Source organism: Pundamilia nyererei, unplaced genomic scaffold, assembly GCF_000239375.1.
Source record: "Pundamilia nyererei isolate P.nyererei 1_Seehausen unplaced genomic scaffold, PunNye1.0 scaffold00013, whole genome shotgun sequence".
NCBI lineage: Eukaryota > Metazoa > Chordata > Actinopteri > Cichliformes > Cichlidae > Pundamilia > Pundamilia nyererei.
Window position 1 is genome coordinate 4,644,228 of NW_005187414.1, and position 21,396 is coordinate 4,665,623.

At 44.4% G+C, this 21,396-nt stretch overlaps 1 protein-coding gene across 4 annotated transcripts; it reads right to left on the reverse strand.

Moving 5' to 3' along the window:
* Positions 1 to 3,000: 3,000 nt before the first annotated feature.
* Positions 3,001 to 21,200, reverse strand: lrfn5b (leucine rich repeat and fibronectin type III domain containing 5b). 4 transcript variants are annotated; one of them, XM_005724962.2, is made up of 8 exons: positions 20,939 to 21,006; positions 20,717 to 20,815; positions 18,362 to 18,611; positions 10,562 to 11,477; positions 9,611 to 9,785; positions 6,219 to 6,552; positions 4,954 to 5,254; positions 3,001 to 4,826 (listed from the first exon to the last, which is right to left on the reverse strand). In XM_005724962.2, coding segments are annotated over exons 3-8 (2,418 nt in total). In that variant the 5' UTR covers positions 18,364 to 18,611; positions 20,717 to 20,815; positions 20,939 to 21,006; the 3' UTR covers positions 3,001 to 4,136. The 4 variants fall into 4 exon arrangements, with proteins under 4 accessions (XP_005725019.1, XP_005725020.1, XP_005725022.1 ...); XM_005724963.2 differs by lacking the exon at positions 20,717 to 20,815 and having other exon boundaries at positions 20,939 to 21,200; XM_005724965.2 differs by lacking the exons at positions 18,362 to 18,611; positions 20,717 to 20,815; positions 20,939 to 21,006 and adding exons at positions 16,598 to 16,835; positions 16,930 to 16,960.
* Positions 21,201 to 21,396: the final 196 nt, after the last annotated feature.

The window sequence follows — 21,396 nt, forward strand, 5'->3', positions numbered from 1 at the left end:
GTGTGCGACCTTCACTCGGGCTTTCAAAAAAGAAGAAGAAGAAGAAGAAGAAAAACCCTCTCATTCTCTCTCCTGGCTTTGTTAAAATCCTGTTGGTAATTGAGGTATAGTTGACTCAAAGCTGAGATAATTAAAAATGAATGACTCCGACCCTTCTCTACACCCCCCCCTCCCCCCCTCCCCCAATTCCGACAGAGAGCGAGAGAAGGAGAGGAGAGGCTTTCCAGGGCGACAAGCTCGGCAGGATTAGTTCTAAACTTCAGTCACGAGTTCTGACTTGACAGTAGCAGTTGGTGCTGAGTAAACAAATAGGTCTTTAGATTCGACCACTTCAATTACCCCCCACCACCCAACACCACCACCACCAGCCACCCAGACTGCTGTTTTCCCGGAAACAGTAATCACATTCACTATTAATGAGCCATGATGTTCATTCTGGACCCATCCGCCCCTCTCAGTAATGCATGCTTTTCGGAACTGCGTGTGCATATTTTACACCTTGCCACACCAGATGGATACCTGCGGTGTCCTGGTTGCGCTCGCTGTCTGACCCCCGGGGCTCCTCTTTACATGCTCAACCATGAATGATGCTCGCTCATCGGGAGAAATTGTCTGATGTGCGACTTTGACTAAAACACTGCCTGCAGAGCGGAGATAATGAAACGCCGGGCTGCAGCCCGGAGAGCGAAGGACACCAACACACCTGTTCAAAGACCTCAGTTTTCCTTATTACTCTAACTGCGACGACAACAGGCTCTTCATTTTGTTAAAACACACACGACAATCTCTTTAAATGAGACATTTGACCTCGAGCTGCACACATCAGTGTCCCAGTGTCATTTTTTCCCTTCTTGCCCACCACATGATCTTCATTAAACGCGCGCAACTGTGGCATCAGAGGTTTTACGTATAGGTTTAAGTGCTCATGCAGAGGAATGAAAAGCCCATTTAGCAGTTAACAGCAGTAATTTCAGATGTTTCTGTGTTTTGTTATGTCTAATATATTTGCTTATATTGGCAAATAGTTTGCAGTCCACAATAGATACAAAAGGTTAAGAAATTTTGTAAGTATCTTTCTGCGTTATTGTACATGTTCTGTGTTTCACATTCTAATCAATCCAGTCCCTTTTGGCCACTTATAATATCTTTACAGAAGTGTTGTGTTATATTTTTGTCATTTCTGCTGCACTCTTGGCTCGCTCTTGAAAAAGATTTTTTTTTTAACGCCAGTGAGAGTTTTACATTCATAATTTACAATGTATAAAAGCCTCTTTGACAGAATCTGATTGCAGCTTCTACCTCATGACAGGAATCTTTCTTTCTGGCTTAAAATAGCTTTATATCATTCACGAAAGAAGTTTCTGACGTATGTTTCACAGATTATTTGCCAACAAGTCATTTACAACCGTTACAAATACAGACACTTCTTTTTATTTATTATTGGGGAAACAGCGGAAATAATTTCTGGCAGGCTGGCAGCTCCAGTTGTGAAGGATGCTGGTGGCTGGTGGTGATGGTAGGGGGTTTGGATGGCTGTTCGGGAGTATGACAGGACTCCCGCATTTGAGATTCGAGAGGAGTGAGTCAGCATGATCTAAGACTGGGGGGTCAGAGGATGTTGAGGGTAGGAGGCAGGCTAGACGCGAGCATGGAAACTCATTATAAGCGTTTGCAAAGCGGGCCAGAGCTGTGCAGCGTGCAGTCTTGTGAATGAGGAAGTGTTTGTGCTCTGGCCGCAGGGCTCGAACTGCTCCTATATCTGCCAGACCTCCACCACCCAAAGGTCTGTCACCCAGGCTCACCTCCTTGCTGCCCCTTCTTCATCCAGCCCCCGCCACCCACCCCCTCACACAGTCCCCTCCCTTGCCATCTTTGTGGAGGTGCGCTGAATATCGAAGAGCCAGAAGCTGCATGGCTGGCTTACAAAGGATGCTCTCTTCTCTGTCTCCCGCACTCCGCGTCCTGTTCTGCTCTACATTCTCCCTTTACGCCAGGCTCCCCGTGCCCTCCTCCTCCTCTTTTCTCGTCTCCCTCTCAGTCTACGAGCTGCTTCGCTTTCTTCTCTGCACCTCTCGCTCTCTTCTCCGTTTCTTCACCGTCACCCCCGTGACTCTCAGCCTCCAAACCCTCCTCGCCGTATTTGTTTCACAAAACCTTCCATCTTCTCCTCACTGCACCGCCTCCCCTCCTTTCTCTTCGTCTCTCTCTCTTTCCAGAAAAGCATCTATTATTAACACACACCTCTGGCTCTCGCCAAAGACTGAACCGAGGTTCAGGCCAAGCTTCTCAGCATTTTTAATCACCCGTAATGAGCGAGAAATAATTTAAAAATATATAAATCAGTGCCTGAATGCAGCTTGTTTGGGTGATAGCGTTTCACTTATGTCTTACACAGTCTCCGTGCGGCTCTTTCTTCCAGGTTTTCCCTACGCAAGGCTTTATTATTAGAGGCACACCAGCACATTCATGTATAGCAAGTATGAAGGAAAAAAAAATCAATCAGGCAGCATGAAACCACCAAAATACACCGTGAATCAGAGCTCGTATTGCAAGGGGGATAATGCACTTCATGTCAGTCCTGATATCACGGAGTCGTTACTGTAACTGTAGAAATTAGTCATGCGCAAGTTCCCACTGCGGAGGTTGTGTTTAACCTCTCCTGCGGCAGGATTTTTTTCTTTTTTTTTTTGCAGAGGCTGCTGTCGGAGGGCACAGGCACGGCGCTGCTGTCAGATGACTGAGGAGATACGCAGGCGAGGGGCGTCCCCGGTGACAAACGTGACCTCTTTTCATCATCCGCTTCCCTCCTCTCTTTGAACAAATACAAAGGCTCAGAGCCAACTACTACTTTGAGTTGCAGAGCTCGAAGAGAACTAAGGGATTCAGCTATTATTTTGTCCGGAAACAGGGCTCTAATTTCAGGGGAAGATGAACCAGAGAAGCTGAAAATGAGATAAATCTACCCCCTCCTTTTATTTTTGTGGTGTTTTTGGTTTTTAAATCACTGGTTTATTTATACTGGTAAACATCAAACAGAAACAACAGCAAAAAACCAAGAGCAGACGTCCTCCCAGTCACCGTTTCTCTTACATTTCATTTGATTTACAATGGTTGTCATCGGCATGACACGATCACCTCAGTAAGTTAGGGGGGGGGGGACACAAACAAAGCAAAAACATGAAAATGAATCATTCCCCTGGATCCACGCGTAACATCAGATTACTTCCCGCACCTTGTCACGCTGTGGGTGTTGGCTCAATCGTCGCTCAAATCAGTCATGACAGGAATCCTATCAGAGTTGAGTCTTCGTGTAATTACGTGATAAAAATGTATCGATTCAAACCGGAGGGCAGTATTAGGCTGAGTCGACTTGTGCCACACACACACACACACACACACACACACACACACACACACACACACACACACACACACACACACACAAAGAAATGCTGCATTGTGCTGTGTCTGGGGGTGGGCTGGGTGGGGATGAAAAGATAGAGGGCTGTCAGTCTACTACATTCGTTTCCTACACCTCTGGGATGTAACGCACATTCGTAATCTCTCCAAAACCACATCCAAAGTAATTAAGACATGTCACTGTCTGCAGAGCTGGAGACAAGAATCGTGTAGTCTACAGAGATTGTATCACTTTAAGTAACAGGCAATGAGATTGTTAAGTATAATAACCCCATCCCCTGTGCGATGCTTCTGTTATAATACAGTATTGTCCAGGCTACTGCATTCGATACCACATGAACACTTACGGTTGTACTGAGATATATAGTATCTCACACAACTAAAACATGTTTTGTTTTGTTTTGTACATGAAGTTTCATTTATACATTGTTGTGCCTTTCATCAAAGTTTGATCAAACTCTGTTATAAAGAAGACTTTGATAGGTTATAAGGTAGAAAACAAATGTGAAACTTTTCCCGTAAACCCTGTGTCGCCTGCCTTCTCCCAGATATACGAGAGAAGCCTACAGGTCCTTCAACAAAGAGCACAAAAGCTCCAAAACAACAACACAAAAAACAAAACAAAAAAACCCCATGGCATAAAATCCTGTCTGCTCACCACGGGCCACAAATCCAATCCAGCAATCCAAGAGCGCGCAGGTAGCAAAACTTCAAAATCATAAAGTGCTCTCCAGAAGCCACTCAGACCTCGAGAGCTTGTCCCTGGCCCGGCGAATGTTTGTTGTGCTCTCGAGCTGCGGCAGCTCTCCGCTCATTGACAGGCTGCGTTTGGAGCGCAGGCTGGCCCCGGTTTTTGGGTAGGCCACGTAGCAGCGCTCCGCGTACGACTCTGCGTTGAACGAGTGCCTGCGGTTCACCCTCGCCCCTCCTGCGGGAACAGTCATGTATTGTCGAGCAACTTGATGGGGCCGCGGAGCCCTGGGGATGGCAGTCAACTTGGTGGGCTGGCCCGGTACAGCGAGAGTGATGGCTTGGGCCGTTTTCACATCCGACGAGTTATTCCGGTTCATGTTGTCGAGCTCGACATCTGCTTCGGCTCGGCGAGCCTCAGAGGGTTTTGTCGGAGCGGTCGAATGCTTGGGTCTCGGAGTGCCCGGGGAGGCTGGGTGCCAGCTGTGACTTCCAGCTGAGGTAGAGACCGTGCAGTCAGGGACAGACGGTTTCGTGGATGCCACCACGACAGGCGGTCGCTGCTTGGCTGGCTCCGGGGCAGGCAGGGCGACACGGAGGCAGTCCTTGTCATTCTTCTCTGGCCGCAGAACCTGCTTAGAGAGGGACTTGGGAATCCCACAGCCCTGTAGCTGTCCATCACTGCTCAGTGACCTAATATCCCCCATCTCTAGCGCCTGACAGGAGACAGGGAGAAGGCAAGAGCGAGAGGAATGAAAGCAAATCTATGAGACACACATTTCAATACAGACAGAACTAATAAGGATTAAAAGAACAAAATGCAAGGAATCGTCGCTCACTGACCTTATCTGTATCCCCTTGGTTACACACCCGATAACGCACAATGAGGAAGATGATAAAAGCGAGCACAGACGCCACGATAATCCCTCCGATGATAACCACAATGGTACCACCGAGAAACTGGGACTGCATGAAATGGCATCTCAGGTACTGCGGCTCAGTGGTAAAGTGGATGCAACCAATCACCCTGGTGGCGGTCAGCGAGGTCACCTGGTCGTCATAGATGGCCAACACGCACAAGTCGTAGTGCGTACCAGCCGCCAGGTTGTTTACTAAGATGCTCTTACTGGTCGGGGGTATCATCCTGTAAAAAAAAGAAGAAGAAGAAGAAGAAGAAGAAGAAGAAGAAGAAGAAGAAAAGGCTTTGTGACTGTTCCGACATACTTTAGATTAGAGAAGGCTGAATGAAAGGAGACAGAGCAAATCAGATTATCAGCCTTATTGTTTTGTAGGGATAAAAATGACATGACAATCATTTATCTCTCAGGGGGCTATTTACGATCTGTCTAGGCGTAATCTTTTGTGACATTTGATTTATTCTCTCAAACATCATTACAGATAAAAGGTTGCTTCGGTAGCTGGGGACACGCGGATCCCCCGTTTGTTCACAACATCAAGATTACAGGACGGGACACAACTCTTTAATGTCTCTTTAATTCTGTGGCCGCGGCTGAAACACCATATGTGTTACTGACTTTGAAGTTCATTTAGGGAGAAAAAAAAAGGGTGGTGGTGGGGGGCAGTGGGGTATCTTGCGAAATGATCCTATCATATCACAGTGATTAGCACAAAATATGCGGTGAAAGGGTGCAGAGATGAAAGTATCCTGTGTACGCCAGTTCCTCAGATGGGCATGTGTGAAGCCTCTGATGCTTTTTTGTAAAAACTGTGGAAGACTAGTCTTTCATCTTCCTATGAGTCCTCAGCTTAGTGCTGACATTCTGTTTTGATTTTGTTGATTAAGCATTATCAAGCTTCTGCACGTCGTAAATGACACACTCCAGCAAGGGGAGATTACGAGTCGAAGAATGAGAAGTCAGATACAGCGCATTAGTCTATCTTCCTGATAGGATTAATAGACGCCACAAATAATCGCGTTGACAGCCAGGTCCATTTCTTAATGACTAAACATCCAAAGTGATTTAGAGATTCAAAGAACACCGTGAAGGTAAAACAAGGGCCGTGGAACGCATACATATGCTTACATTCAGCTTTAAAGTTTGTTGGGCAGTAAGAAAAGGAGCTTTTTCTTCTTCACATCTGCTCACCTGTATACCAATGAATCATCGTACGTCCCATTATATTGGATCTGAAACATGCGGATTCCAGGAATACTCCTGTGGAAGTTGAACCTGACCAGAGCTGAGGTCGAGGTGGCCTCAGCAATTACTACTTTCTTCTCCTGGCTCGTCTTTGCATTCCCCAGAGGCACCCCTCCTGCCTCTGCCCCCGTCTTGGTCACTGTGGCGATATCTGATGAGCCGGGGTCACGCTCCTGCTCCTCGACTGTGTTATTGGTGATGTGAGGGAGTTTGGTAATGACCAGCTTTACTGCACTGTGGGCCTCTCCAGCTGGGTTGGAAGCCACACAGGTAAAGGAACCTGAAACAAAAACCAAACAGATTAACTTTCTCCTGCCTTAAATTCATCACAATGTACAAATAAGCCCCGTGGGTCAGAAATGTGTAATAGAGAGCTTGGCAAAGAACCAATTATATATATTATTAGTTCCAATTTCTTCCGTTGAATCTATCAGAAAATGCCAAAGATGATACTTAATTGTGCAACAACAACATCTACAGAAGATGAACAGTTTCTGAAAGTCATAACCTTAAGAAATAACAGGAAAAAAATCAGCAAAGACCTGTTAGATGCATCTGGATGTTCAGCTAATCCATTTACTGTCCAAGCCATTTCTGATACACTTCAGTGGAAATGTGACTGTCAATAAGCCCTTCTTAAGGAAGGGAAACAGGGAGAAAAGTCTGAGGTATGCCAAATTACACAAGAACCGGACTGAAAGTCAGTGGCAACAGGTCTTATGGAGTGCCAAATCCAAATTTGAAAAATTTGGCTCAAATTTTTGACAATATAGAGGAGGTCAGGAGAGAAGTACAACAGTAACCGTCTACAGCCATCTATAAAACATCTCTAAAACATGGTGGAGGCTCTGCATTTAGCCACTTTTGTGGATCTTCTAAACATGTGTGGATATATAAATGCAGAAAGGTACCCTAACATTTTGATCCATCATGCAATACATGAGCCGGTGCAGTAAAAGCATAGCTAAACAGAAAAATACACACAATAGAACACTATCAGTCATGGATTGACCTCTCTGGAGCAAGGACCTCAACATTACTGAAGCAGTGTGAGATAATCTTGACAGAGAACAGAATAAAAGGGAAAAAACATCCAAAGAAGAGCTTTGAATGTCCTTCAAGAAGCCCAGAGAACTATTCATGAAGACTACTTGAAGAAATGACAAGAAGTCGCCTAAGAGAGTTCAGGCTGTGTTGAAGAATAAAGGTGACCATATCAAACATTGACTTTCAACTTTGTTACAATTGTACAAACTCTATTAGTTCCTCATAGTCTGTATTTCCATATATAATTACACTTGCTTCACTAAGTCACTGCACCTGTTTCCAATTTTCCTAACCAAATATAACGAAATGAGGAGTGGCTCAAGACATTTGCACAGTACTGTATATTCTCTTGTGCACTGTGATCATTGTACAACTTCCTCGTCTGCTTGGTGTAACGGTTGTGCAGACAAATCAGAGTGGTCACAAACAAAGCACAGAGCCATGCATACTCTCTGTGTTTCTGAATTATACATTACTCTGACCTTAGAGGATCCTCTGGCTCTGCTGATGTGAATTATAACACCAGAATAAACTGAAATGAACTGAAATGGAGGTAGTGGGCTATTTTTCACCTGCTTTTTTGTCCGTTCTTTCCATCCTGTACAAATTTATGCTTGACTACATTTGTTTTTACTGACTTTGTGTGAAAATTTCTTTGGATACGAGGCAAAAACTGCAGTTTTTCAAATGGTCCCCTGAGGCTGACTCCAAAAGGCTAGTCAGTGATAAACTCCCATGCTGAAATGCGACTATTTCCAGCAAAAACACATCAAATAAATTGAATTTTTAAAAAAAAACAAAGGTTACAAAAACAGTTTCAGTCCTTCTAGCTGATTTCCCCATTCATGACAACTGTGCAGTTTTCAAATTGTGCATTTTTAGGGGTCAGTCTGTGCGGACAGATGGTTGCCAAGACAGGCGGATATAGCCAGTAGCTCTCTACGAGGCTTCACCGTAAACAATTTAAATGAGTGAACTGGACCAGACTTGATGTTTATGGTGTTGGTGCTTTTCACTGCACTCTTAATGCAAATATCTGACAAATAAAAGTGCTTTCTGTGTGCCTAATTGGACTAACAGATCGTCCAAGAAGTCTGTGCTCTGCGAGTCAAATTCTGGTATTTCATTTTAATGTTACTTAGCACTAATTACCAGATATGCGATCTGTGCAAAACACCCATCCAGTCTGTTCTTTCAACAGTAGCTTTTACTTAGCACCCCCCTCCCCTCTTATTTATGGTCACTTCTGGCTTCAGACTGGAAACATTGGAAAAACATCACCTAGCTCTCTCCAAAGGAAAACAAGCTCAGCCTTCCAGCCCTTATGGACTAATTAATACAAAATATCTAATCTTTCTAGTGTTGTACTTGAAAAGCTTCTGCTTTGAATCATTCTAAGGACTACCTCGGGATAAGTACCCACTGTGGAAGTCCTGAGCAACTAGATATCAAATTCCAAGTTTTTTACCTAAGCAGCACTAACAGAAACTCTAAAATGATGTAATAGTCAGCCAGCAGCTGGTAATACAGCATCACCTCTTGCTGTGGTCTTTTATTTTTCTTTCTAATCCTGTTTCGGTCTCTGCACGTTCTGTCCACATAGCTTCACTGTGGTCGACACCTCGTATCAAACTGATGAACATTGCTAGTGAAGATTTTTTAACATTTCGCTTTGATGAGTCCAAATCACATCATGTATCTTGTGTTGCACATAAGCTCAATACAGCCTGGACTCCACTATCAGTTCACTTCTCTGAGCTTTCGTGCCATTTTAAAGGCTAGCATGGGGAGGTCTGTGTTTCCTGCCAAATGTTTCACCAGCTGGAGCTTATAATGGCAGTAGCTTTTGATAGTTTTGCTTGTGTGTTTGATCAGTCAACACTTACATCTAGACTAGTCACACAGCACGTCCCGTCACTCCAACTTCCTTCAAAGCTAAAGCAGAAACAGTACTTACACCGGCACAAGGAGCTTAAAAAGGACCTTTAGCTTCGGCTGCTGGCGATAGTGAATACGAATGTGTTTCAAGATGCTAGACACTGTTTCTGGAAAATTTCAGGTATCTAAAATGTTAATTGTTAACAAGTAAAAGTGTCAAAACACATTTCTTTGCAAACAGATGCATGTGACAGGAACTTTGCCAGGAATCAGCACACAGGCACGTCTCCACACTCAAAACTTTATCACCCGGTGTAGGTAAATACTACAGCCTTCCATGCTTATGTGCAAGCAAACAACTAATTCCGCTCCGTCAACAACATAAAAGCCCAGTCAGTGCAGTGTAAACAGACCGGAGTCCTTGACAGTGCTGATTAGGATGTCCAGCGTGCCGTCGGTGTGGACTACAGCCCTGGAGGAGTTGGACATAAGGCGTCCATCAGGTGCAATCCAGTGGATAATGGGGTCAGGGTCGCCCCTAGCCTTGCAGCGCAGAGTCACACTCTGACCCTCCAAAGCTCGCAGCTCCTGAGGCAAAGGGAGGAACAGGCAATCAGAGCGAGAGCTTCTTTTAACACCAATTAGATAACGACCCTGATCAAAACTGAAAAACACAAATTACACACAGAAGTACTTTTGTGCTGCACGGTGTGGCTTAGATATTATTATTAATGCCGTTATTGATGATGTTGCGTTTCACAATCTCATTCCCTGTGAATGTAATCAGCAATTGATCATTGTCACGTTACTGAATTAGCATTATTATAACAGGAAGATCATCAATGAGACAGTACATCGCAGTTCATACGCTTGAGTCCAAATATAAGTTCATTTTCTCTGCAATTATGCAAAATAGGTCTGCTGAATGTAAATGAGATGATATATCTGTAGTTCTTTGGCAAGGATTTGATCAGATAATTTTGTTTGGATGCAAGGATAGAATCAGTCTGAGCTTCCACTGTGTATTGAGAGCTGCACTGCGGTTCCATCGCTAAACTGCAAATAGCTTTATTAAAACTGAAAATCTGACCAAAGAACTCCTCTAAAAACACCATCAGGTGCTGCAGTTTGATTTCATTTTTCAAGCACTTTATTTTTTATGATTTGCGAGCTGAGTGGCCCAGATGAGTCCCACAACTCTTGTAAGAGTTCTCTGAATCACAAAGCTAATATTTGGTGTGACAGTCAAAGGCAGCAAATAGTGCAACCTTGGATTAACTAAGGCAAAATCCAATGTGTGGCTCAGAGTGAAGCAGTACAGAATATTGCGTCTTAACGGTCCACAGCTTAACTCGAAGACGTACCTGAGAATACCTGGTGATGAGAGGAGGCTCGCACAGGAACTCCTCTTCCGAAACAGTCCAGAAATAGCGTCCGGCGAGGTGTTGCGGTGAAGCACAGGTCTCCAGATCATCCTCCCTCTGCAACCTCCGCAGCCAAAGAAGCTCACAGTTACACCTCAGTGGGTTGCCCCCAAAGCTCAGTGCGAACGATGTAGGCCCCATTTTCCCAGATGTTGCCAGGACCCCAGCTCTCTGGAAAATAGGATCAGGAGGAAGCTTCTGGAGCTTGTTGGAGGTCACATCCAATCGCTTAAGCTTCTGCAACCCAGAGAAGGTGCCCTCTGGGATGTAGCTGAGCATGTTGTGATCCAAATTGAGCGTATGGAGATTGGACATCCTCTGAATGGCCACCCAGGGGGCGCTTTCCAAGTTGTTGTAAGACAGGTCCAGCTCCTCCAGTGCTGTCAGGTCATTAAAGGCCCCGCTTTGGATGTGGGTGAGCTGGTTGTTGTTGAGGATGAGGTGGTGCAGCTTGGACATGCCGCTGAAGGTGTCGTTGTTGATGCGGGTAAGCCGGTTGCTGTCGAGGTGAAGAGCTCGTAGGTTCTCCAGATCTCTGAACGCGTGAGGCGCGATGGAGCCAATAGTGTTCCGAGACAGAGTCAGATCCACCAGCTTGGTCATGTTTGCAAAGTCTTTGCGTTTGATGTTGGTTACAAAGTTATCCCCAAGACGCATCTCCACCGTGTGCCTGTCAATGTTAGGGGGCACAAACAGAAGCCCCTTTTTGTCACACAGTGTGGCCAAATTAGGGTTAAGCACCTGGCAGACGCAGCGTTTGGGACAGATTTGAACTTTGTGGGCCTTCACAGCCACACCGAGGATGATCAGATACACCAGGAGAGACTCCATTTGGCTTGTCATCAGGTTGATGCGCCTAAAAAATAAACCAATGAGAGACAGAGATGATCAAGCTGTTTGTGAAAATGGCAACAAGTGCAAACCCTGAGATCTATAATTCAAGCTGGGCAAAGTCACATTTAAAAAAGGAAAGAAAAATGGGCGATTCTGCTCTGCAAAGTTAAAGATTTTCCACTAGGCTGCAAACACTATTACTGTCAGCTCACAGCTCTCGTTTTTATAGCGCAAAGTCTGAGCAAGAAGCTAAGCAAATCGATGCCTGAACAAACAATAAATGCTGCACCATTAGACATGAAACTAATTAGTCACCTGCCGACTTGAGAGTGAAACATCCCTGGTAGTCTTGTAAGGTTTTTGTGACAGCTCTCCTTCTAAGCCCCTACTCCTCTGATCATACTTTTTTTGAATATATGATCATGCCAGTCCTTTTATGTTTGTGTACAGAAGAATGAAAGTCTAGACTGGCAGTCCAGGGTCTCATCAGAATTATCCTGATATCTCCCAGGATCATATCGCCAATAGGAAGGGATGATTGGGCCCTGTGCCTCAGCGAAGATGTGCTATGCCTTGTTATTGATTTTCTCTCTTCTCTCCCTGATGCTGCTCTTACTTATGACACAGCTGAGATGTGGGGGGAATAAGGAGGGATCCATTTAATGCATCCTGAGACATTGTCAGGGATATAGCATCTCATAAAAGTAAGACTTTGGAGATCAGATGTACCAGAGCAAGAGTGACAGAAGTCGAGATTATATTTACTCTTTTTCTTTCTCCTTTTTTTGGTTGAACATGCAATATTCAGCCCTCTGGGTGTCCAATTACAGCACACAGAAAAGGACACCAATCAAATCAAACACAGAGAACAGGAGATCCAATCCCACAACCTGGGTGAAAATCCAAAGGCCGACCTTTAAATACAGACAAGAACGGCTGATTTATGATTACAGCTTCCTGTGGTTTGCCGGTAATGCCTCTATTGTCCGTGTTGGGACTCTAAGAGTGTGCAGAAGAAAAAAAAACAGTTAAAAAAAATCCAGTGCCTTCATGTTTCAAAAGATTCTGTTGCACTGGAGCGGTGACACACAACTCCCGGTGTAATAACCTTGACAGAGTGAGAATGAAGAAAATATCATAGAGTAAAGAAAACAGCAGACAGGACAGGTGTGATACCCTGCCATGCGAGGGCATGCGGTGCCATTCGCTGACAGCTGGGTAAAACGTATTACAGCCCTAACGAGGAGGCAGGAACCATTCCTTTTAAAATGGGCCATAATAGGAAGGGGAGGAATGATATTGTTGGAGACAGAGAGAGAGAGAGAGCACGCTGGGTATGACATTTTCATGAACGCTGCTGATGAAGCAGCGGAGAATAAATGTCTTTTTCTGACCCATTTTTACACGGGACAACGTTACCAAATCCCACAAGATGTGTGCGGGGAGCCGCGGTGCACCGATCTGAGCTGGCGAGAAATGGACCGTGGGATCATTATTTAATGTTGTCATGACTCTCTTTAAAGAGAGCAGATGACTTCACCGTGAAGCAGTGCTGCAAAGCCGTGTGTAGTGCTTTCCAAGTATGCGTGCAAACTATCTACTTTTTATGTGCGCGCACAAGCGTGAGAGGACAGCCTGCCTAAGTGTGTTCACGTTGGTGTGCCAACCACCTTCTGCTCTGACTCTGAATGGTACGGCCTCTGGTTGTGCAATGAGGCAGAGAGGACCTGCTACTTCCAGACTCGAATGGCGCTGAAGACACGATATTGATTCACTCTGTGGAGATGAGGCTTCTTCTTTCTATTTTTTTTTTCATGGCTGAAAACTCAGCCAAACGTGAAGAGAATGGTTGCAACAGTAATCTCTACAAAATTTGTTCTGTGAGGACAAAAGGACAGCCGCTCGCTGCTTAGATGGGCCAGGAAATATCTCTTACTGTCTCCTCAATTTGCATTTAATTACTGGTCTTCCACAGAGATTTGCATAACAGGTTGCACTCATCAGGTACATGAACAAATAAGTAGATGATCAATCAATGTATTCATCAATCACACACTTCATCTTCAAATGTCAACCTCCCCCCCAAAACCTCACTGAAAATCATTATCCACTAGGTCGGCCTGTTCATTATAGTGGAGCGACTTGGGAGGGCCACAAATAAACAAGAAAACAGATAATCTAGTGATGCATTAACCATAATCTCCTTCTTAGTCAATCAAGTGTTCGTTTACTACCTCCGAGCAGGTCTTTTCACCCTCGGAGAAAAGAACAGACTGACAGCACACTCCCACACATAAGCATACACACCAGTGGGTGGGGATTTGTGCCTAATAGAGCCAGATCACAACCCCCCTTCCTCATCCCCAGCTACAGAGACACATTCATGTGCAGCAGCAGCAGCAGCAGTAGCAGTTACCAGTAGGAGAGGGTATCTATAGCCTCCCTGGGGTAGCATTGGCCAAGAAAAACCTTATGCAGCATGCTGCATGCCAATCCGGCCGGTGAGGTCATGGGGGATATGTTTTCAGATGGTCTAACTTATGCTGGAGCTCATGTGAGAAAGCCTCTGCAATCCGCGTCTGGGCAGGAAATCAGGGAAAGCATCCCTGCGAGGAGGGGAAGATAATGAGATGAAGTCTGCCAGCATCTCCACGCAGGTCGGCACAACGGCAGCGGTGGCATCTCGGTTTGCGTCTCACCTGAGTTGGCCGGTGGGAGGTGGTGGAGGGTGGAGAGGCCGGACATTTGCTACACTGCCAAATATATATATATATATAAGCTGCGTTGTGTCAAGGAGGTAAACTGATGCTGCAACGTGACGGTAAAACGGTATCGACAAAACAGTGAAACAGCTCCTCATCCTGCCTGCTTTTATGAGAGCAAATGGAGCCGCAGCATCTGCTGAAGTGGATCATATTTTGACTGAGCTGGTAGAAATTCTATGTTGTCGGGTAAACGCTTGTGTAGGTAAGAGCAGCAGACCAAACATCGATGCTGTGAAGCACCATCCAACTCACTAACACATGTGAATGTGGCCATGTGCTGTGACACCCTGGCTTCCTTTTGTTTTTCTTTTTTCTTCTTACAGAGTCTGCAAATGTTAGAACGTGATAGCTCTTTGGGTGACAGCCTTGATGCCATGGCAACACCGCAAACGTCAGTTTTAGGGTGAGATGTAATCAGTGGCTGATTTTTTTTTCTTCTTCAGATAACCTAATATTATTTAGAACAAAGAGTCCTCTCCGAAGGAAAAGGACCTTGACAACTCTTTTGCTCGAAGGCCAGAGCAGACCCACTGTAGCATTTCTGATGAGGAGATTGTGCACTCAGCTAATTCTGGATTGAATTGGATTTTTTTTCCCAGTCTTGCACGTAATAAAAGCCAAAATGACTTGATGGGGAAATCTGATGCAGATTAAATGATTTCTCAGCCCGTGAGTGCATGTCTACCCATCCACATGCGTGCCAGACGGACGGCATACTAAGCAGACCCAGCTGCATCAACAGAAGTGCAGTTCATCAGCATTTACATCGCCTTCTTGTAATTTTTCCCCCTTCATCACAAGAAATTCACCTTGATACACTAGACACCTCGTGACCGGGGGCGTATAAGCACTTTGCATATTCTTCTTTGAGCATTTCACTGAAGCAGGTGACAGATTTTAAATTCTGATCACCGATTTGTGATCTTAATTCTTGCACCGTTGCGACGTGCCCTGAAGTGATGGGCTTATGACCTGGGATTGTCTTCTGGTAGAAAGGGAACACAGAATCCTCAAACACTAAGTCTGAATATCAATGTGGCCTCCTCAAGTTGAATATTCTGCATGATACATACCAGCAGGTGTGCAGATACTCACATCTGTCAGTTCCAAAGTGAATTTCGGGTAAAGGAAGTGCAAAAACACTTCTATTGGTGACAGCACGACTCCCTCATGTTATCATTTACATGTGTGTGAGGGGAAGGGGGGCAGCCATCAGCCATAATGAGATCTCCGCACCTTCTGACTCATTTTCCTTCTTTCAAAGACCCCCAGGATACTGGATTTCTACCTCATGTAGCAGCACTAGCCAAATTGTCTTTTTTTTTCTTTTTTCTTTTTAAAAAAAAGCTTAATAATGCATAAATCTCCTTTACCTTATTAAGTTGTGTAACCATAAGGCATCTCTCACATACTACACATGTGAAGCAGGTGTGCAAGTTTGTGTGAGCCATATCTCAGTTTCAGATCTGGATGCAAGCACTTCTCCAGTGGGGGAAAAAAGCTACACAAAACCTAATTTGTGGGGAGACAAATTTGGGTCAGCGAGTGTGGAGCTGGTCTGCAGAAAAGCCCGGGTGCTGAGGAGCCACACATCACTCCTCCTCCGTCAGTGAAAGGAAGCAGCACATAAGCACCAACATTTGAGTGCATTCACAGAGCACAGAGAGCAAATAGAAGCAGCAAAATGAGGCGTGCGCCTTGTTTCACTGGTGTAGCAGTTACAATCATGCCTCGGGCACTCATGAATAATAAGATACGTGATAACTAACACTCCTCAGACAGGACCATTATACCTCATCCTTTATAAAAATAAAAAAAATCACTAGGACCATTTACCCCATTCCACCTCCTCCTCATCCCACAGACTTAGGATCCTGTTATCAGTTTAGGCTCATTTAGACTTTATCACAGCTTAATTACTGATGAGGAATTTGCATATCAGTTATGGGTTTGACCAGAACACACCAGAGACAAATCTCTCTAAAACACACAAGAAAACACAAAACACATGCAATAAATCAGCCTTTTCCTGCACATGAATCACAGCCACCACGGCCATTATTCTCAGTTTCACCTATATCAGGGGGGAGGAAAAAAGCAGCACCAAACACATACAAATGGATACTAAAAATAAATTTTAAAAAAAAGGTCCTTGGCGTGTGAGATTTTTTTTGACCTTGCGGTACAGGTCCTGGGCTGGTGGGGTTACAGCCACAACCCATGTCACAAGGGAAAATCTGAGCGCATTCAGACGGGTCCTAAGAGAACTACTTCAAGTCAATATTTCGCTTCTTGAAAGACAGACTCCGCAAAAGAGTTCACACGCTCCAATTCACACCAAAGGCAGCCTGTAAAATACTGATTTTTATTATTTTACCTTGTAGCTGAAACATGGAGCCAAGTCACAGGAGGGTGGGTTTGAGCTTATTTCCTCCCAAGGGGGCTGGCGGCATACCGAGAGTGGCTTGCCTTAAAAAAGAAATGTGCTGCCTGGAGATAATTCAGGTGTCCCGAAACACGCGTCTTGGTTCCTACAGCATGTGACGGCCTGCGAAACCAGCGATGCCCTTCAAGAAATCCATAACCAGCAGATAAAGGACGGCTCCTTTGCGATCCTGTGTGAGCGGTAAAATGTTACTCTAATTCCCCCTATCGAAAAAAAGGACTAGACAACAGGCAACCCCCCAAACAAACAGGAAAAAAACCCACACACAAGCTGAAGGGTCCCGGCGTGGCTCTGAAGCTGCAGCTGTATAGGGATCGTCTCTACTGCGCATCCGCCTGGATGCAGCTCCAGAAGAGAAAACGCCTCTGTAGCTTTGTAGCGACGGGCAGCTTTAACATCTACAGCAGCGCTGTGAGCGACTGCTGCTTCCGCTGCTGCTGCCGCTACTGTGCTCAATCCGGCCAGATGTTCGTATCGCTTTCACGGGCTTTCGCTGGCGACGCAGGGTTCAGTGTGAGTTAATCCAGATTGACTGAAGGGTTGCTGCCGTAATATATCCCCTCCCCTTCCCCTTCCCCCCCTTACTGCCCCCGGACTACTGTCAACCACCGACCCGGCTCCATTTCTGACCAGAGGTGTTGTGCTCGGAATGGTAATCGGTGCGCTCTGAGCTGCACAGAGACCATTTGTGTGCACAGACAGATGCAGTGCCTCCCAGCCTATCTCACAGGCAGGCATCATCATTTATTCATGGAGACTGAACTCTGCTGCACGAACGTTGAGTAGATTGAGCTTATGATATTCTCTAAGAATTCAATTTGATTAAATGAAGAAGAAAAAAATATGGGGCTGAGATGCTGATGCAGATTCAGACATGCAGGACATGAAGGCTAAGAAAGCCAGGCAACAACAAGCAGCCCGTAGGCTTAAGCAAGACTGGTATTGAAAAATCCATCCATTCTCTTGGATCAAACCTCTGCTGCTGCAGGTGCTTCTAGTGGGTGAACGCCAAAAATAGGCTATAGCTGAACAATGCTGCATGTATTACATAGATTATTGGCAAGAAAGTGTTGAGTTGGCTGAAAGAGAAAGGCCCGGCTCCCCCGTGGGTCTGCTTGGCGCTGGACCCATCCCTATCTGATGCAATGATCCTATGGCCTTTTGTGCAAGTTGGCAAAGTAGCCTATATGTGCACAAGTGTATTCAAGTGCAGCAGCACTGTAGTTTTCTTGGACTTGCTGGGTTTTTTTGGTGTTTTTTTTGCTCCTGTAAGAACAATGACCTATACCACCCCAGGGCCTTACAGCACTTTGAAATAGGTGTTTGTTGTCATCCAAAAGAATTACCCTGAGGATCTCTACTCTAGATCAATAACTCCATCCAGTTACAACACACCCACTTGAGATCAATATGAATAGCCTAAGTGGTTTAAGCATTCACTGTTATCCAGAACTGGAAGGGCATGAGCTTTTTGGACCACGTGTGTGTTTGTGCACGAACTGTACATGTATGAAAACATGTCACACTATGACTTTATTGTCTCAAAAGATTTGCAGAATCAATGCATCCTTGTGAGCATGATTTTTTTTTTTTAAACCAGCCACATCAAGAACATGTTAGCATTTTGCTGGTGGGAAGTGTTAATGTCAAGCTTGCATCATGAGCTCACAGTTGGTGATATGAAATGACACTGACATGTCTTAGGCTTTTTGTGATGCGTTCCTTTACTGTTGTGATTCAGACTTTCCTGCTTTGCTTTTCTTTCTTTCTTTCACCGGTGCATGTCCCTCAGGAACCGCTGGTATGTGAGGCTGTCTGCTCGCTCGCCGCTCCGGCTCTTTTTCTCCAAAAACAGGCTCACGGTGTCCCGTGGAGGGTCAGTGATGCTGCGACTCCACAGGGTCTCTGTGATCCCCAGCAGCTCACGCACGCATGCAGAGATGACCTGCGGGGTACACAGCGGGATTTAAGAAAGCACGCTTAATGTTTACATTATCTAACCTTATTTAATAAAGTCGTCCCACTGAGAGGGAGAGGAGAATCTTGTATAACAGGGAGAAAGGTTACAGGGTTACACTCATAAAAACTGATGTATCAAATGACTTACAGGTTAAACCAAAAAATAATTATGACTTAACAGCGTGTACACGCTTCTTTGCTGAGACTGTTTTTCTCCATACCACTCATACCACAGTTTATGCTTCCTGGGAGTTTAGCAGAGTTGAATGGCACATTTAGCCAATTTAGTTATGACCCCAGAAATACAGATTAGAAAAAACAGTCACTGTAACTGTAAACAGCCTATATTGGATAGAGCTGATCTGAGTGTGTTTTCTGGCAGTGATGTTTACAGCACACGCTTTAATTGGATGTCGCGCTGCTCTGAGAAAAAAAAAGAAAGAAAGCCAAACATGTGCTGTTATTTTTTTTGGTGCTTCCAGTCAACTTGCAGTAGTGCATACTGCAGAGACTTCTAACACAACTGAAGGTGGTTATAACAGTTATTTTTAACACTGTTTTCTGGCTTTTTATGTGTTATATCGTCAAAGAAAGATACAACGCCTTTATAACCTCCCACAACATCTTAAGGGGGATCAATTACACCTTTACCCATGTTTTGACCTTTATAAAGGGGATAATATATGTATGAGTAATCCCTATGAACCTTTAGAGTGCTCTAGACTTTTTCTGCTCTTGCCTCTGTACAATGGCAGTGCGACAGGATGTTCTCAGTATGGCCATCCGAGGCCTTGGATGATAGGAAAGATGGATGCAGTCACTGTGATGTCAACTAGAACATTTTCAGCCTCATCATGTTGGTGTTTTGAAGCCAGCTGTGACTGGAGAGGGATTTGTTTGACTGAGAAACCAACTTATCACTGACAATTTGTCAGGCAACTTCCTCGAAAATCCTCCTTTCTTACTTTTACACAGAATCTTTTTTACAAACTGGATGTCATGGTTTATTCAAAATGATCTGAAACAAGGGACTGAGTCCTAAAACTCATCAGGAAAGAACTGCTACAGTCTATTTTCCTATAGACTTCTATACAACTAAAACCTTTGTTGAAGCTGCCCCCTTTTACTAGTCATTTGCTGGTCATTAAAATATCTAAAATTAATTGCATTAAATAGTTCACTTTTTAGACTCAGAAGCTGTCTCAATCTTTGATACTATCTACACTCAATCAATCAGCCAATTAAGTGGCAGCAATTTAATGCATTTTAGGCATATAGACATGGTAAAGATGACCTGCAGAAGTTATTGGTGCCAGAAGAGGTTGGTCTAACTTTTTCAGAAACTGCTGATCTAATGGGTATTTTCCTGGACAACCAGAGAATGGTTCAAAAAAGAGAAAATATGGACGAAAATGTTTTGCTGATATAAGAGGTCAGAGGAGAAGGGCCAGGCTACTATGAAGCTATGAAGGTAACAGTAATACCAAACTCATTACAATAGGCTGCAGAAGAGCATCTCTAAATGCACACCATGTTGAACCTTGAAGCAGACTGGTTACAGCAGCAGAAGACCGCACCAGGTGCCACTCCTGTCAGGTAGGACCAGTAAACTGAGGCTACAATTCCCAAGGGATTACCAGAATAGGACAACAGAAAACTGAAATTTAAGTCTTAGGCAAACAGATCTGGCTTCCGAGCTAGGCAGCCCTACCCACCTGCTGCTCATACCATTTGTTTACAAGTGCCAGCCATTCAGAAGAAAGATGGCTGTTTCAGAGAGAGGGTGACCTTAAAGACTGTACTAATACGCAGTATAAGATAAATACGAATTTGCGTAATCCGCGAATGCTTTCGAAGTATCTAACAATAAAATTATGGAGCGTTAACTTAACATGACAGATCCCCTTTAAGTGATGTGTCACCAACCCTTTGTGTTTTTAAATGCATAACCTGACTCTATTAAGCCATACATCAAATTTTTTATATATAAATAGGGCAAGGTGATAAAAATGGTGTTGCTTATTTAGCATCTCATATTACTTACTTGGCAAGTTCTAGCCAACAACTAGAACTAATGCCTCTTTTTAATACCTGCATGTGTTTAAAATCTGTGACTCCCAGTCTTGGCAAGTAGATGCAATTCACGTAAATAAGCTTTCTTCCACTTATGAGGTTGTCCGTGAAACATGCCTGCGACAGAAAGACGTAATAAAGTGAGAAGTTTAAGGAGTGAACTGATTCAATGGAGGCTAACTAGCTTCTTTTTTCACTTTGTCAATGTTGTCACCTAAGGTCAGGTCAGGTTTAACTTACTTTATATTGTGGAAATCCTAAAGACTCAATCCATCTCGCAACATCATGACAATCCCACTGTAGGAACTCCATGTTGCCTTTAAGCATGTTGCCATGGAAACTGTTACCTGGCATTAGGCGTTAATAAGCGTTTACTTCGAAACGTTTTTATAAAATCACTTTTATTTTTATTTTGTCCTAAGAAAGTACCGGGACTTGTATTTACGGCAAGGGACATCTTTAACACAGAAGTTTGAAAACAGTTTTTTCCTTATCCTTTTTTTTCCAGGATCAATCAAGTGTCAGCGACGACTCAACTGCTATGGCTTTGTTTTCCTCGCCACAGCCAATCAGTGTCTCGTCATTTAGGGTGGCTGGTATACCGCGCAGAACGATTGGCTTTTAAGTTAAGTATATCCCGCCCACACTGAAAGGAATCAACGAATGGTTGCGCGCGCAGTTTTCGTTGATCCACACAT

Excerpts from the sequence above, each read along its gene's own strand:
- lrfn5b (XM_005724961.2), bottom strand. The coding sequence starts at position 16,997 with ATGCGCAGTAGAGACGATCCCTATACAGCTGCAGCTTCAGAGCCACGC. Across the intron at positions 9,786-10,561 it reads TCATCACCAGGTATTCTCAG|GAGCTGCGAGCTTTGGAGGG; the intron begins GTACGTCTTCGA and ends CCTTTGCCTCAG. Across the intron at positions 5,255-6,218 it reads GATGATTCATTGGTATACAG|GATGATACCCCCGACCAGTA; the intron begins GTGAGCAGATGT and ends TTTTTTTTACAG.